This window comes from Hippoglossus stenolepis, chromosome 17, assembly GCF_022539355.2.
Source record: "Hippoglossus stenolepis isolate QCI-W04-F060 chromosome 17, HSTE1.2, whole genome shotgun sequence".
NCBI lineage: Eukaryota > Metazoa > Chordata > Actinopteri > Pleuronectiformes > Pleuronectidae > Hippoglossus > Hippoglossus stenolepis.
Window position 1 is genome coordinate 15,785,782 of NC_061499.1, and position 17,538 is coordinate 15,803,319.

The 17,538-nt window shown below is 41.5% G+C and overlaps 2 protein-coding genes across 2 annotated transcripts; one reads left to right on the forward strand and one right to left on the reverse strand.

The window, feature by feature from the left end:
- Positions 1 to 580: 580 nt before the first annotated feature.
- LOC118124843 (sodium-dependent neutral amino acid transporter B(0)AT3-like) lies at positions 581 to 6,250 on the forward strand. Its single transcript, XM_035183022.1, has 12 exons — positions 581 to 812; positions 1,562 to 1,702; positions 2,152 to 2,289; positions 3,116 to 3,297; positions 3,377 to 3,487; positions 3,589 to 3,701; positions 3,809 to 3,937; positions 4,023 to 4,179; positions 4,384 to 4,588; positions 4,665 to 4,824; positions 4,917 to 5,079; positions 6,032 to 6,250. Exons 1-12 carry the CDS (start codon positions 671 to 673, stop codon positions 6,248 to 6,250), a joined length of 1,860 nt encoding a protein of 619 aa, XP_035038913.1. The 5' UTR covers positions 581 to 670.
- Positions 6,251 to 6,440: 190 nt separating this feature from the next.
- tert (telomerase reverse transcriptase) lies at positions 6,441 to 16,729 on the reverse strand. Its single transcript, XM_035182004.2, has 17 exons — positions 16,425 to 16,729; positions 14,184 to 15,498; positions 13,914 to 14,103; positions 13,678 to 13,831; positions 13,412 to 13,579; positions 12,287 to 12,448; positions 12,111 to 12,212; positions 11,945 to 12,030; positions 11,701 to 11,817; positions 11,543 to 11,614; positions 10,662 to 10,850; positions 9,777 to 9,903; positions 9,099 to 9,160; positions 8,647 to 8,771; positions 8,404 to 8,541; positions 7,174 to 7,331; positions 6,441 to 7,020 (listed from the first exon to the last, which is right to left on the reverse strand). Exons 1-16 carry the CDS (start codon positions 16,638 to 16,640, stop codon positions 7,228 to 7,230), a joined length of 3,327 nt encoding a protein of 1,108 aa, XP_035037895.2. The 5' UTR covers positions 16,641 to 16,729; the 3' UTR covers positions 6,441 to 7,020; positions 7,174 to 7,227.
- Positions 16,730 to 17,538: the final 809 nt, after the last annotated feature.

Consider the following 17,538-nt stretch of genomic DNA (forward strand, 5'->3'; position numbering starts at 1 on the left):
GTAAAACGCGTTGCCTTAAATTTGAAAGGTTAAGCGTGTAGAATTTAGTGACATCTAGTGGTGAAGTTGCATGTTGCATTTGAATACCCCTCAGCTCACCCTCCCCTTCCAAACATGATAGAGAACTTGTGGTCATATTCAGTTGTCATAAAAACTCAAAAGGTGTTTAGTTTGTCCAGTCTGGCTACTTTGAAAAATGGACAGCCTCCGTACATCACAAGGATTCTTTATATAAAATGTCTGCCAATAGTTCCCTTTTACCTAATTGTGACACACTGAACCTTTGAAGACTTACAACTTTCATGACTTCATCCCAACAGTTGATTTACCAGGTTATCCATTAATTTGAGGTTTAGCACATTCCTATTGTAAACAAACAGGGAGGTTGAACCACTTAGTCACCATAAAAAACCAATAAGATCTGTATCCCTGACTCAAAGCTGAATCTGATTGGACGCTGGAGTAAAGCCCCCTGCAGGGAGTCAGAAGAGGACGAGAGGGGAGAACTGCACATCACTTAGACTGAACCACTCAAGAGCCGTTTGTTCTGACACCCACTGAGCTGAGATAAGGACGAGGATCCTGGGCTACAAGAAATATATAAGCTGATTGAGGCGTTTGAATTAAAGAGAGTTTAATTGTTGTAACAGAAGCTTTTAACCAGCTGAGGATGGGTAAAACAAAGGACTCCGGGGAAGATGAGAGACCCCAATGGGACAACAAGGCGCAGTACCTGTTGACATGTATCGGCTTTGCAGTGGGACTTGGAAACGTTTGGCGTTTTCCTTACCTATGCCAAATATACGGAGGAGGTGAGATGCTGCCTTTACGTTCAATTTTCCACATTTCACATTCAACCAATTACATCTAATGTGACAGATTTTATATGTTAATGTCATCCAGTCATGAGATGCTTTAATGTTGACCACAGTTAAAATGTCCCAAGAGCAAAAGGTTGTACATTAGTTTGTCAGGCCAGTCATTGTCCCTATGGACACACAATGTTGAGCCTTTTCTCTGTTTGAGGGATCATTCCCTCCCAAGGACTGAATTCCAGTATCTACTTCCTCATAGCTGTCAGTGGTATCTGGAGCCCCAAAGCCACAGAATCCTAAAGCGCCTGGGTCGGGGTCAGGTTGTTTAAACAGACGATCCTGAGTCTATCAACATTGCAGGTTGAGATACTGAGACTCCCACAGGCAGAGCTCCAAAATCAGCCCAGCATCTATTTGACCTCATCTTCATCAATCAGTTGCCCACATTTCTTCCTCAGATTATTTGGTGACTGAACAGTGAAGGGTAGTGGTGATTTAAATACTGTTTTTATACATATTTATCATCACCTGACTCAGGTTCAGTTATGTTTTTAGTAACTTGGATACTAGTGATTACACTGTCACTTAGCATTGTCTAAAATGTCACTTACTATAGCTTGATCAAGATCACTAAAAAGTAGTTGTCACTCAGTTTATTTAAATCATTTGATCGTAAAATGTATTGTTTAATTTCTCAATTGGGTTTGTTGACTCGGCTGACGTTAATGTTCACTTCATGTCTTCAGGCGCGTTCCTCATCCCCTACCTGATAGCTCTGGTGTTCGTGGGCCTCCCCCTGCTCTACCTGGAGCTGGCCATAGGACAGAGGCTCCGCAAGGGCAGCATCGGTGTCTGGAACTCCATCTCACCAATGCTGGGTGGGCTTGGTACGTGACTTTAACACATATGTGCAATGTTTGGCTTCATTTCAGAGCACATTTCTTTAACAGAAAATGTCCCGACAGTTACAATTAATCACTATCATTTATATATATCTATCAATTTCCACCGTGTTTGTGTAATGTGAAGAATTATGATATTAGCTCAAATTCGAAATTAGCTATTGTTCTATTTGCACAAAGAGGGAAAAAAAGTCACAGGGTACCTATTCAGCTATTTATACCGGTAAACACAGGAATGCCCAAGCACCATGTACGTTTATTTTACCATTAAAAATGGTATACAGGACATCGCAAAGTGTTGCAATGTGCCGTTTAATAAGAGCAGCATGCCGATATAAATGTCTGCCTCTGTCAGGTGCTTAATAAACACTGCTTTCTTGCTGAAAGGCTTGCTGTTCAGTGTTTTTCCTGACAACATGATTTCCTACATGTAGGTGTTGCCTCTATGGTGGTGTCATTCCTGGTGGCCATTTTCTACAACACCATCCTGGCCTGGGTTCTCTGGTATTTCTTTCACTCCTTCCAAAATCCGCTGCCGTGGAGCCAGTGTCCACTAAATGAAAATCACACAGGTAAGGAGGAAGCCCACCTGTCTCTCCCCCTAGATCCCCTCAGGTCACTGTCAACACTTCCACGTCGACAGTAACAGAGATACTCTCGGATAGCAGCTCGTTATGAGTAAATTATCAAATGAGCTTTCGAGAATTCCATAAAGAGCACTGGTTAACTGTGAGGCTCTATGGGGCGTTTCAGGTCAAAGTTAACAGGAGAACATTGGATTGTTTTATGGCACAAACACATATTACACCACAACATGAAATTTTATTGTTTTGCTTTCATGCCAAGTTTTGCTCAGTGACGGAGTGAAAAAAACACCTTTTCTTTATGGTTTGGTTTTTCAGTTATCGTACGACAGGGTTTGAAATGCTACATATTTTTCACATTTTAAATTGAATCATAAGGGAACACAACTTAAATGCCAAATAAATCTGAACAATGAACATTTACGAATATAAACTTAGGTTTGTCACAAGCATAGACTGCAAATAAAGATGGACAACGCATCTGCACTTCCTCCAACTATCCAGAGATGAAGACAAAATATCCCAGATACGAACGCTGCCATCTTGCACATTTGGAGCCAGAATCTGCGCAGTAACAATGTCAGTGTCAGCTGTCACTGTTGCCAATGTTATAGCCTATACTGAAGGCAGCCACCAGGGGGCAATCAAGAGACTTTGGCTTCACATTTGGGGAGCAGGCATGTCGTCCATCTTTATATTCAGTGGATGGTTACGTGACTAAATGCATTTTTAAACCAAAATAAACACAAATAACTTTAACTTCTCCAGACGCTGTAAGTGCTAGTTATTCTTACCTGTGCATGTGTCCATGTAGGTTATAATGTAGAGTGTGAGAAGAGCACTCCGTCAAATTACTTCTGGTACCGTGAGACCCTGAACGTCACGCCTGACATTGAGACTAGTGGCTCCGTGCAGTGGTGGATGGTGATCTGTCTGGCCAGCGCCTGGTGCATTGTCTACATCTGTTTCATCAATGGCATCCAGTCCATTGGAAAGGTTAGGAAAAATACGAACTTCAAATTCAGATTTGATCAATGTATCATATCTAGTAATGTTCATAATTTCTTTTAAATAGGCTGTGTATGTGACAGCCACCTTCCCTTACCTGGTGCTGACCATCTTCCTGATTCGTGCCCTCACTCTGCCCGGAGCTAGTGATGGACTGTCGTACCTCTTCACTCCTGATGTGAGTGCGGAGACTTGCTGCTACTGCAGCTGAGGGAAAGTTAGCTTCTCCCATCAGAGAAAACACACTGACCCAATGTGTCTTCTTTATGCTCACTCCAGTGGGAGGTCCTGAAGAACCCCCAGGTGTGGCTGGACGCTGCAACCCAGATCTTCTTCTCCCTTTCTGTGGCCTTTGGAGGTCTCATAGCATTCTCCAGCTATAACGAAGAGAAGTAAGAACTAATTCTCCTCAATTAGCTCGACAAAATTGGAAGGATTTTGTAAAACTAAAGAAAAAAGAAAAAATATTGTACTTTTAACTCTGTTCTATTTCTATTAGAAACAACTGCGAGAGGGATGCTCTTGTTGTTGGGATAATAAATAGCGCCACATCTCTGTATGCCTCCATATCCATCTTCGCCATCCTGGGATTTAAAGCAACTACTGGCTTTAACAAGTGTCTACACGAGTATGTATGCATGCACATCAATATGATTTTAAAGCTTCTTCTTTCCTTTCTGATACCAATGAGGAAGATGTTTTTACCTCTGCAGAAACATCTTGGATCTGACGAACCACTTTGAGTTTTCCGACCAGAATATAACACTGGAGAACTACGAGCACTGGTTTGAGTATCTAAATCAGACGTCTCCTGATCAGGTGGCCAATTTGCAACTGAGGCACTGTGACCTGCAAACATTCCTTGACGAGGTATTGAAATTTTCAAAAAATAAATTAGCATTGCTCTTGCCTGCGTCTCATTTTTCTAATCTTCCTCTTCCCTGAAATGCTGGCTGTGTTCCACTCTCGCCTCCCCGTTCTCTCAGTACACAGTACATCATGTGCCAGTCAAACACGCACAGTCCCTTCAGGCTTCCGCATTACATTCTTTTCTCCTTCATCTTCCTCCCACAGAGCGCCTCAGGTACCGGCCTGGCTTTTATTGTGTTCACTGAGGCAGTGGTAGAGATGCCAGGCTCGCAGATATGGGCCATATTGTTCTTCATCATGCTCTTCAGCTTGGGCCTCTCCTCCATGTTTGGCAACATCGAGGGAGTCCTCACGCCCATCCATGACCTTAATCTGGTGCCAAAGTGGATCCCGAATGAACTTGTAACAGGTCCGTGCAAATCTGAGAAAGTTACAAGTTGTGATGTCTCCGAATTTCCTCTCTGAAAATGTTTTTTCTCTCATAGCCATCACGTGCTTGGTAGCCTTCCTGACGGCTCTTATCTTCACACTGGGCTCCGGGAACTACTGGGTGGAGGTGTTTAACAGCTACGTGGGCTCCGTACCTCTGCTCATCATTGCATTCTTCGAGTTAATTGGAGTCATTTATGTCCGTGGAATGAAAACGTAATCCCTTTACTTCTTCCTCCTTTTCCCATAAACCTCTTTAGCCTCATACAATTCTAATCCCAGTTTTGTCTCCTGTGTCCTCTTGATAGTTTCAGTGAAGACATCCAGTTCATGACTGGGAAGAAGCCCAACATCTTTTGGAGGGCCTGCTGGATGGTGATCAGTCCCTTAATGCTAATGGGCGTGCTGATTGCCTACGTGGTCATTCAGGCACAGAAACATCCCACCTATTTTGCATGGAACCCAGAATATGTAAGAACGCATATAGATATTACACTCAGTGACAGATCTCTACAGAATGACGTAACATGTTTAAACCTACCCAGCACCAAAAGACCATTGATGAACATTGATGACTTGCTAGTGGACATATTGGAGCCTTTCGCAGCTACAGATTTTTAGACCATTATGTTGTTAGATTGGTTGGAAAAGTTATTTATTAACACTGATATAAAATGAGAAACAGCTATCAATGCTCGGAGCAATAAAATACTACTCGTTTGTAGTGTCCATGTTGTTTGCACGACTCAACAGCATGTGAACACACAGGAGTCGGAAGAACGACGTCTCGGCATGGAACCATGCAGAGAACATGAATGCAGCATTATGTTCACCTGCAGTTCAGGAACATGTCTCCTAATGTGGATGCGCACACTGTTGCAAACATGTTTGCTATAGTAACATAATGAGCTAAAGCTACTATCGCTATCCTCAAGTGAAACGAAAGGAAACAAACTTGAACGGCACTCAGTAGAGGAAGCACACACCTATACAAGGGCCTTATATCTTGCACCTTATATTATAACGTTGAAAAAAAGTGATGAAAAAACAACCTGGATCCGACCCTTTTGTCTGGATCCACGTCAAAATTTAACGGATTCTTTCTTGGCCTAAATCCCATCCTTTGACCAATTCTGTGGGAATTCGTTCAGTGGTTTTTGCTTCATCCTGCCGTCAAACAAACCAACAAATTAACATAACCTCCTTGGCAGAGGTTTAAAAAAATGTAATAAAAACATCAATGGAAGCTGTGTCTTTAATACACAAACAACAGTTTCATGCTAGAAATGAACCAGGTTAAACACAGGGACTTTAAGCTAGGCTGAGATAACTGCTATATGAAAGATTGTGGTATCAAATCTTTTCAGCTCACTCTGTAGCTAGGAATGAAATGAAATGATTACTTGTTTGTCTGCGTCTTTAGGAACTATTCCCTGCAACTGAAGTAAGGCCATACCCAGACTGGGCCTTTGCCATAATCATCCTCCTCAGTGTGCTCCCTGTGATTTCCATCCCTGTGGTGTTTTTCTACAAACTGATCGGCTATCTGCGCAAGAGGTCCTCCACACAAGTCGAACTAAACCACTACTGCAACGACGGCTTTGAGGTGGAAACGCAAGAACAGCGGAAACAGGAAGCTTAGGATACGATTCGAGCAACAAAACTAGTGACTTCCTGATGATCAGGTCTGGATTTTTCCTCTAAAATCACAGAAGAACTGACATGTAATCAGACACTTTTAACCTTTTCTATTAACTAATGACGATGTTTAAATTAGCAGGATTCTATTAGGACAGACATGACATATGACAAATCACATTCGTTGACTCAAAAACAAACTGGATTTATTGAACATCCATATTCTTTACTTTGTTATTCACATCATGCACATTACACAGTTAATGTGCATGAGCTAGATAACGTTCAGTGTAACACATCAAACTGAAACACGCACAATCGTCTTTGATTCCGCGTTTACAAAACCTTCCATTTGAACACCAACACTGCAGCGTAAAGAGCTGCTTCTACATCATATTGTGTCGAAATTATTTAACTCACTGTAATGGCTGACAGGTTTTCTGTGGCTTGATTGTCATGTGTTTTTCCGTGGAAAACTACCGCAAAGTGTAAATCAAAGTCCAGAGAGAGAAACAGCTCAGAGTTGAGACTAGGACTGCTACGGTAGCTCGAGAAATTTGAATCATCCATTTATATTGTTGTGGAGGTTATTGTTTTGTTGGGTGTGTTTATGGGCTTCACTTTATCATTTAAGTGTTTGATATAACGTGACTAAGAGCCGTTTTCGCTCTCTGTTGCCAGCCAGTTTAACCGATATTTGTTTTGGCACGACGACAGGTCAGATAAATCCGAATGACTGATTTCAACACACTGCTCATCTCAGTCTCTTGAAACCTGAGGATGAGACAAGCAAAGTAAAAAAAAAAAAAAAAAGTTTGTATTAGTTCATAATTTCTAGGGGGGGAAAGAAATCTGTGGATTTTGGAAAATTAAAGACTAGATAATATTAAATATGTCAGAGATGCTAGATATAATACTTGTTCATACCTTTGAGCTGCTGAGGGTTTCTTAGTTTCTGGGAGCTGTAACTCGAGCAAGCATCTACATCTGGATGGCCAGGAAGTCAACTGGAGTCCTGGGGTTAGTGGCCTGTCGGACTCTGGCCAACCTCATGTCCCCCAGGCGCCGCTCCAGACTGCGCTTCCCTGCCAGCAGAAGATACGGATGTGCTTTTATTTCTCTTTAATAGAGAACAGAGACATTCTTGTGCTTGAACTTTTTCCAACACCTGTAAAATCGAGTTACGGTGGCAATAAACTGACTTAGAGTTCATGTAAGATCACATATTTAGTGCATCTCCCACAAAGTCAACATTCACAGGGATTGGCCCTTCTCAAGGAAGATGAGGGCTTTCTTCTCCTGTACGTGCAGAACGAGCAACGTTTTTAATGATTTTGACATTTTCTGGCTAAAAACAAACATGCTGGGCAGTGCAATAGTGGCTCAGAGACATAGACCTCTCCCAATTTACTGCACATGTTACATCCATGCACCACTGAGAGTAATCCAGAGACCTATAGCATTCTGCAGAAACATCTCGCCTGGAGTTCAGTTTGTATGTTCAACATGTACACTGTTAGATCTTTTCTGTGCAGTTGATTCAACTGCAGGAACATCTTGAGAGAGAAACTGCACTTATTTCATTCATGACCGAAGATCAGCAATGTCGGAATTAATAGATAATATCACATTACATAACACATTGACAGAATCAGGAACTAATGGATATTTTCTATTCTAGTTAACAGCAGTTACGACAACTCTCACCACTACAATCTGTTTAACATTAGACTGATGCTGCATGGTCACATTTTATTTTTTTTAAACAATAATCCATCTGCTCCTTTGACCTTTTCCCATGAATAAACAGTTTTTGCACAAAGTGAAATGTGGGGTTTTGATTTCTAAAGTCAGTTTACAGCCATTATCTAAACTGAATTTCATCTCAGTCTCCAAATGATGAAAGGGAAAAAACTATGACAGTTAATTATTAGCTGCAGCCATAACACACTTTTCATCTTACTTTTAATATTTTGATTATTTTTGAATATCTAATATATCTAATGTGCTTTACCATGTAAATAATCTTTGTGTTGCACAAGGTGCTGTATCTTTGTCTGTATGAAACGTGCAGTATAAACTTTTTTAGCAGTGCTAATCGTGACAGAGTCTGTGTGATATTGTTTCTGCACGAGTGGGTTTCTTGAGGTTACATACGTTTGTGCAGCCGTGTGAGCAAATCCTTGTACAGAGGACGATGCTGGGACAGCACCAGCAGGAAGGAAAGACAGAAAATCAACTCCACTGCTTCATACTGCACGACGCCCGTCTGAGCCTTACTGCCTAAAATCAGACCTGGAGACATGAGAAGCAAGAAGGAAAGAAAATCATTCAAATGTGTGACTTCAGATTGTTTCTATTAATTTTCCAAGATGAAAAGTATAAAGCAGGAAATGTTGCCTTTGTTGCTGTGCCTGATAAGATGATTGGCGTACTTAGCCATGTCCCATATCATTTTCAGGAAGTATTCAGGGTTCTTATCAACTCTCTGTCCAAAGGGCAAACTCTGGGCACACACGTGGAACCTTAAGAGGAAAACAAAAAAAATTTTAAAAAAAGAAGGGAGAGAAAACCGAGATAGATTGGACTCATTTAGATATTTACATCCTGAGGTAAATGGAGGTGTAATTACACAGCTCAGTGCAGGTATTGACTGATAATATGTCACTGTTTATCAATCCAAGGCCGGTGAACATCACACACACACACATTTCAATGCTTCACTGGACAGTGGAAACAAAACATTCTCACCTATTCAATTTGAATAAATTGAACACATTATCAGATTATAAGAGCCATATATTATATAGATTATATATTATAAGTTACAGAAATTAGATCAGCATCTTTACCTGCATGCATGAAGCAGCACCAGCTTGTAGATGTTGTTGTAGACTGCCTCAAGAGAATTGGTCTGAGAAGGGAAACCAACGTGTCATTATATTCAGCAAAAATGTACACGTACAGAAATTAAACCAGAAAGATCGAACTAGAAACAAATATGTGGGACTTCCACTTCCATCGATGCAACTAAATAAAATGCAATATTTTTGTGAGGTATACTTGAGTCATATTTTCTATTCTCTGGCCTTTTTCACCGTTTGTCTCATACATGGCATTCATTTTCTGATGCTCACTATAATTTGTATTTGTGTGTTATGCGTTGAAATTAAAATCATTCTGCAATAAACTTGATTATTGTGTAACTTGACAAGTTTACAGCAGTTTGTTGCTGTTTGAGGGGAACGTCCCACTAGTAACCTTGGATAATTTTGCCATAACATGTTGATGAAGCCCAAGAGGAAGTGCAGGTTCACATTTATACCTTTATGGCCTTCGAAGAAGAGAACTAAGATATACTCATTTTGTATTGAATTAAGGGTCTGAATCTTAATGTAAGCATTAGATTTCTGTTTCAGTGAATTTACATATCGTGTGTGTGTGTAGATTGATAAGTAAAAAACATTTAATTTTATCCTTTTAAAATACAAACAAATGTTTTAAACTTTTTAAATTATTATTTCACCGACCTTCAGGTCCAAGAACAGGGCGTGGCATTTGAGTCTGAGGATGGACGTCAGTTTCCTCTTCATTTGCTGTCCGGCTGAGTGGAAAGAGCCCAAAGTGAGGCTGTAGCGCAGAGACAGGCCTGCATAGCTGGGAAAGATGGAGAGTAAGAAGTAAACAAAGACAAAGTAAATGGCTTCAAACCTGCAACAGGCTTTCTCATAAAAAAAAAAAAATGTTGAGCATGGTGATACAGATTCAATATGTCCTGTGTTTTACTTAAGAATATGAATCATCCATACTATACTGGTGATTGTTTCTACCCACCGTTTCATTTTGGGCTGTTCTGGACGAAAAGTGACCAACGTGAATGAAACATGATTTATTTTGTCTTTGCTCCAAATATGTGGGTCCATGTCGCACTGTGAGTTCGGCTCAAAGACGCCCCTTGTCAAGCTCTGACGACCAAAGATGAAAAAATTCTAACAATGTCAGAAATGAATTGATCATCTCACAATGTGACTGCTGCTACAACCTATGTCATACCAATAGGAATGCAGTATGAAATGATGTAGTGAATATATAGAGCCTGTTTTCCACAAAACCACCGATGACCTATTAAATCATAGCAGGTTTTACCATCCTACAGTCTATAAACATTAAAGTAGATGTTGTATTTAAATGAAGTTCCTCTATTAAGCATGATGTGGGGCTGGCAATAAACCTGCATGATGCTGATCAGATCTCACTGTGTCAGCCACATTTACAAGTTGATACAAAGTGCAGGGATGAGTGATGCAGCTTACGAGAAACCGTAAACATTGACAGAGCCCAATAACTCCTCATCCGAGAAGCAAATTGGAGGAAATGATTCAGCAGCATGACTCCGACTGAGGGGAAGTTTTCACCTGGAATAGTCTTTGTGGACGTCGAGAGAGCGCGTGTCCAGCAGCAGTCCACACCAGGGGAAGAGGCAGTGAGGGGGCAGCACGCGAATGTCGGGACAAGAGTCAGTGCTTCCTGATGCCTGGAAGTTGAGCACCACCTTCTGTGGGTTGACCACTAGACCATACTGTGGTACACCAGCCAGCAGGATCCTACACACACAAGTGCAAATGCCATTATTAAGTGCTCGATTTAAAAGAATTGTGCATCATGCTGTTAAATCTGCTTCTGCGTTCCATTAAAAATAATAATGTATGTTCTGGATATGCATGTGTTCCACTTGACTTGTCTCTTTCTATCTTTTACATCTTATGCATGTTAATACTATTCATTTAATTCAATTATGTGTATCTTATATTTCAATGTGTGATTGTGATATATTCCTATTCATTTGTTTTAAGGTTCTGTTTTTGTGTAATCCTGTAACATAGGTTTTAGATAACCGTTGATAGTTAACTGTTGATAGTTTTAAGAAACAACTCAAGATCTATTTCTATGATCTTGCTTTCAACAAATTGTATCCCTTTTTAAACACCATAGTCTTCATGTTATACTTCTTTTTAAACCTTTTACTAGTTTTATGCTTTTACCCTAAGTTTATGTTTCATTACCAATTTGTTCTAATTGATCTTTGAACTTATTTCATGTGTTTGATTTTATTCTACAGCACTTTGAGCTGCATTTTATGTATGAAAGGTGCTGTATAAATAACGATAATTACTATTATAAAGTGGTTAAAGTTTAGATAGAAAATTTATTTTCCAGAAGTTCCAAAAAATTCATAATATCTAAGAAGTGCCTGAGGAAAGTAACATTTATCTGTCAATGCTGGTATTTGACATACTTGAGGAAGGTTTGTGCTTCATGCAAGTCTGGGGTGATGAGAAGGAAGTCATCCACCAGTCTCATCAGACACCTGCAAGAGACACAGAGATAAAGAAAGAGTGCTCTCTGCTGCTGCACACGTGTTACTGCATCTACAGACAGAGAGGTCTGCTGTACCCTTTGTTTTTTGAAACATCTTTGAACAGGACATTCTCCATGTGACCGTAGCAGAGACAGCAGAGCAGACTGGACACAACGGATCCCTGAGGAATCCCTCTGCACTGACGGTATGTCCTGTAAAACATAGCGCCAAGAATCCCATTAACTGTCCTGCGAACACTGGAAATGAAAGAAAATGACTTATGGCATGCTGGTAGTGAAAGTAATTTTATTGTTAAACAAAACACAAGATAATGCTTACTTTTTGCCAAACTGAACAACACTGCCAGTTAGCATTTGGGTGAAAAACTGTGACACTTCTTTGCTGTGAAGATCAGAGGTAAAAAGCTGGAAGAAAGAAAAGTAAGAAAGTAAAGTAAAAAAAACAAAATTAAAAGTATCAAAGATCCTTATGGAAACCTGCTGACCTGCTCCACTAGAATGGCATGATGGACTTTCCCTTTTTTCTGCAGTGACGTCACAAACCCTTTCATGTTGGTGGATCCTATGTTGTCCTCCAGGAAAGCTGCCTATGTGGACAAATGGCCGAATTACATGTGTGTATACAAAACATACATGATCATGTGTGCAGGTATAATCCTACCTGTCTGACAAAGGTCTTTTTCAGGCCTTCATGGGAATCGACCCAGATCTTGGCGTAGCGGCGGGTGGTAAAGAGTTCATCGTGGTCAGGTGAGAGCACCTGGCCAACCACCTCAATGAGTTTGTCATGAGGCAGACTCTCATAGGCTCCACTCACATCCACCTGAAACACAGAGAAATCGCAGAATGAGTGCTGAAATTACAATTAAGAGAAATAAAGCATTTTTATGCATCACTTTTACCTGAAAATAGCAGCTTCAAAATCAAAAATTGATAGCACACTGAATGCCTGGTCTTGCTCTATGTAATTCCAGGTTCCATCTCCCAAGAGAACTGTGAACTACCACACTACACCACCAGTAGCTGACAGCATTTTAGCACACAAGTGGTGTTGGTTCAGTCAATCAGAGTAGTCGAACACGGACTTGACATGAGTGAACATCTGGATTCCTTTTTTGTACTGAGGTGATGCTTTTGTGTTTGTTGCCTGAGCGACTGATCTGTTCTCTGAGTTTTTAGCTACCGGAGGTTACGCTGCTTTCGTGACCCCTAAGAACTCACATCCGAACAGAATTGAATTTGCCATGGTCCTGTAAAAAACACCTGAGACTGTAGAGACAAAGTTAAACCTGCTGTATCTCAAAATGGACACTTCAGTTCATATGTACATGTGGTACACTGTCCAGCCTGTATACTCACCGACATAGTAAAACAATAATAATTTTGACAAGGTTGTGTTTACTTATATCACACACAAACATTTCTGTGCTCACTGGAAATCACAACAATATTTTAACCACAACTGGAGCCCGTCAAAAGGTCTGTCGGCTATTTTGCTCACATAAAGACTTCAGGATAAACCTTTTTCTCTCTTGTGTGTGCACCCTGCTTCAGGCTACCTGGAAATTACATCATCACCATCAGCAACAAGGAAGTATTCAACTTCGTAAGCTGCCATTTTTGGATGTTTGAAAATAAGATGCTGGTCCTTCCCCAACAGGTGCCCATCGTATTACACTGCCCTTGTTGATCGTTTTGCAGTCATAGTGCACTGCATGTTGCTAGACTTGAATGCACTTGCAAACTCAAAACATCAAGTGAAGCACAGCAATGGTCTCGCTTTCACCTTAACGAAGTAGAGGGGTTGTGGCTTGTCCTTCTGCGCTGCAGCCAGAGAGCTCAAAACCTTGTGAATGTCCGTCATCCCCCAGACCGTGGAGCCCAGGAGAGAGGGAGTGCAGTGCGCACAGGCCCGCAGCATATCCAGCAAGTCCCGGACACGACTTTGGTGAAGCTGCAAGGAAAAAAAGGAAAATGTCCCAGAAATGCTACACACACATCAAAACTTGTAAACATGTCAGGGAGAACTTTAATGCCATTGTAAAAATATACCCTAGTTTTAGCATCAGCTCCTATGACTCGCGTGATTGGCCTCATGCCGTCAGTCTTGGGAATGAAGCGAAGGCGGGAGACCACCGTAGCTTTGGGGAGGGAGGCAACCTGTGTCGGCGTCAACTCTTCCATCTGACCCTTGGAAAGGTGACCTCTAAAATCACAACAATGGTTTGTGAGCTTGTGCCCCGTGACTGTAGAAACAATTTGCAGATGTGTGTTGTTTGAGTGTGTACCTGAAGGCCAGATCCTGCAGTTTGGCCCAAACTTCCTGTCTGTAGAACCTGAGGGCATTCTTCTGTCCCACGCTCTCAGTCACATAGAAGCAGGCTCGGACGAGGCTTACAACAAAACCATCCAGAGCCCAAGCCAAGAACTGACCCAGGATCCGTGTCCGGTATGAGAGCTCACTGGGCGGGACCCTGCCTGCAGATTACACTGGTCATGTCATCAAAAAACACATGTACCAAGAGAAAACAAACATTTCTTATCAGTGACAATCTTACCTGTCTTACTGATCTTCAACCAATTACAGTCATTCACCTTCATCTTCCACAGCAGTTCAGCCAATGAGAGCTTCTCAAACTTGCCGCTGCGCAGGAAGCCCCTGACCCTTGCGAAGAAATGTAGTCGGTTGTGGTCGGAGCCCCACAGCTCGTGTGGGATCACAGCGGAGAGACACTCCCTGACAAACAGGTAGACCCTGTGAGGTGCACAGCGTTGAGGCAAGAGGGAGATCAGTTCTTCCTGTCCTGCCTTTCTCTCCTCCAGCAGTGGACACATCCTCTGCAGTATTCTGCTGTAGGGACATCTCCTGTGTTGACACAGCAGCTGCCTGAACAGGGGAACCATGTTGAAAAAGCGCCGGGGAAGTTTCTTTGGATTCCTCTCAAGCCCGTTTAGATAGGCCAGTCCCTCAAAGAAGACTATTCTCACCAGATCTCTTCCTTGTAGTCTCCTGGATCCAACACCACTCTTCTTTTTCCTGTTCAGAAGGAAGCTACGCATTCCCCTTCCCCCATACAGGAATCCCAGCGTGCGAATAAAACACTGCGAGGGAGGTAATGGGGGAAAAACCCCTGATCTCCAACTGGGTCCTCCCTCCAAGGGACTTATTGTTGTGTGAACGTCAACAGGCTGTTTAGAACCAGTAGCACCATCTTCCAAGGGCTTCACAGATGATGTTCGTTCCACAGACATGGGCTGCTCTTCCTCCACTGTCTCAGTACATACCTGATGGACGTCTAGTGTTTGTTTTTGCTGTCCTGCTCGTCTTCTCTTTCCTGAACATGTCATTACCTCCTCGCCATCCTTCTGATCGGTTTCTCTCTTTCTTTTCCCCCTCTTCCCTTTTACATCTGCTCGGTTCCTCATCTTACTGACTGTTCGGTTGTCAACTTGGTGTCTCTTTTTCAAGGTCACCGACTCTTGATGCTTTCCAAGCTGGGTACCGTTATGTGCCCTGCGGCGAGGCTGGAGATAAAACCTGGGGGCGGCAGTAGCCATGGAGACCCTGTCATACACAGGAGGGCCACTCACCTGGAAAACACATGAAGGGGGGACTGCCACGAACACAGAGCAGCTCTCCAACAGGTACCGTGTGATGTCCGTGCCGAGACGTACTGTGACCTTCTTCCACAAGTCACTGCCATGGATGTAAGCGGCACTTTGAGTTATATCTCCTTGGAATTTAAAGTGGTCTGCATCCCGCTCCTCCTGAGCAACAGAGCGAAAATTGTAGCCGTGTGCCAAGACGTTTCTTTTTCTTTTTCTTTTCACACTGTTGAGAACGAAGGCCAACAGTTCAGGCAGAGAGCAGATCTGTGGAAATGAGATAAAGAAAATACACCACATTGACGAGAAGTATGCGTTTCACATTTGAGTCTTGGCCTTTACATTTCTCTGACGCATCATGAAAAAAATATGAAATAGCTACTCACCAATATTGCGCTGCTATAACTCTGATACAATGTTAACAGACTGTTTATATGAAATCATAATTACATTTTACTCTAAAAAGAGTGTCATCGTGATGGATGAGAGCTAAAATATTCCTCGTTTTTTATGAGATATAAATATAGTGAATAAAGCAAGACATCTGGGTCACGTCATTAGGAACAATTATGTGATGATGAAAATCATGTGCAGTATCAGTGATGTAAACATGCTGGTTAACATGGGTACAGGTGATGTTAAAATAGCTTTGTAGAGCCTACTTCCTTTTGCAGGTGCAGCTACAGTCATGCAAAACCAAAAAAGCTTCAGGTGACATAAAATGATGCATTAAGAGTTTGGCTCAAGCTTCCGAGGTGGACATCATTATTCATCTGAATTGAAAAATAAAGTACTGCACTGTTCACGTCACTCTACTTAAACTACTTGCACTATTTCTAACAGAAAAAAACTTTTTTGCAGATCTGTGTTTACGTACAAACTGTTTTGTTTTTTTACTTGCTCGTGCAATCATCCTGTGCCACTGCTCTTTACTTTATAACATTTCTGTACTTTGAAAGGTGTATATAATGTACATACTCAGATTTGTATTTAATTTATTCATTATTATTCTTAGGCTTGCCTTGTGTACCTCATTGTGACTTGCCTGGTGCTGTAACAACTGAATTTCCCCGGTGTGTGGATCAATAAAGTTGTATCTTATCTTAAGGAATGTCCCCACCCACCTTTCAAGCTCTGCTGAGAAAGTCTATGTGAATCAGTGACAGTTAGCAGCACATCTAGGGCAAGCGTACCTGGCTGCAGCTCGGTATTTGCTTTAGCTCCTTGTCAGAACAGACGTAAACCGTCCGGACGAAGGACTTGAAGCGGTCGCTGTCGGTCTGCTCCACCAGCACCGCCCTCTGTCCCTCCCTGAACACGAAGCTGTCTGCAAACTCCTCCAGAGTCTGGATGTGCAGGTAAAGTGAGCGCAGGATGTCAAGCACCGCGGACATGTCAGTGGACGACATACTGTCCTTATAAACCCGTCTGTCTCCCTCACTCAGGGCGGGTGAGTCTGTGAAATCATCTATTCGTAGTGGGCAAGTTGGCACTGAGCTGCATGCGTCGTTTCAATAGCCCGCGTCTGTTTCAGCCAATGAAGGAGCCGTGTTTAAGCAGTGGTCCAATCAGAGAGCTTGATACTGCAGCAGCGAAATCACAGTTGGCCAATGGCGAACAAGAAAAGGCCCTGTTCGTGAGTTGATGACGAAATTGACAGTTCAAGGTGATTTAAAGTAGTTGTACACACATGTTGTCATGCATGATCAAAACCTCATGCGATTCTTTTAAGGAAATGTGAAAACAAATAAACATATATATTTTATATTTATTTTCCCAGATAGAGTTTTATCATGGGCACCACCTAGACCTCAACCACAGCTTTTCTTAATTTTGGAACGTTTTTTATGTTTTAAACAAACATTTCAGTAACTCATCTTATCTTAATCAGTATTACACTGAAGCAAAATTGTGCAAAAATATAAGGTCACAGATTAAATGTTATAACAGGATGTCATTTTTTAAAGCTTATTAAATGGGACAAAAGTGTGAATATGTACATAAATGAATAAAAGAATACAGAAAACTAGGGCTGGGCAATAAAGCAATACCAATAATTATTGCAATATAATTTTATGAAAATAAATAAAAATAGAAAAAAGTCCAACATATCAATATATACAGTAAATACACAGTATATACACATTGAGGAGGTATGGCACATCATTGATCTCCCTCAGGTTTTTAAAGTGTTTGAAGTAAATGATAAATGATAATGTTAAATTTATCATGATAATTATCAAAATCAACTGATTAGAACATTTTCATCTTGGTATGTTTTTGGCCATGTCGCCCAGCCTTGCTGAT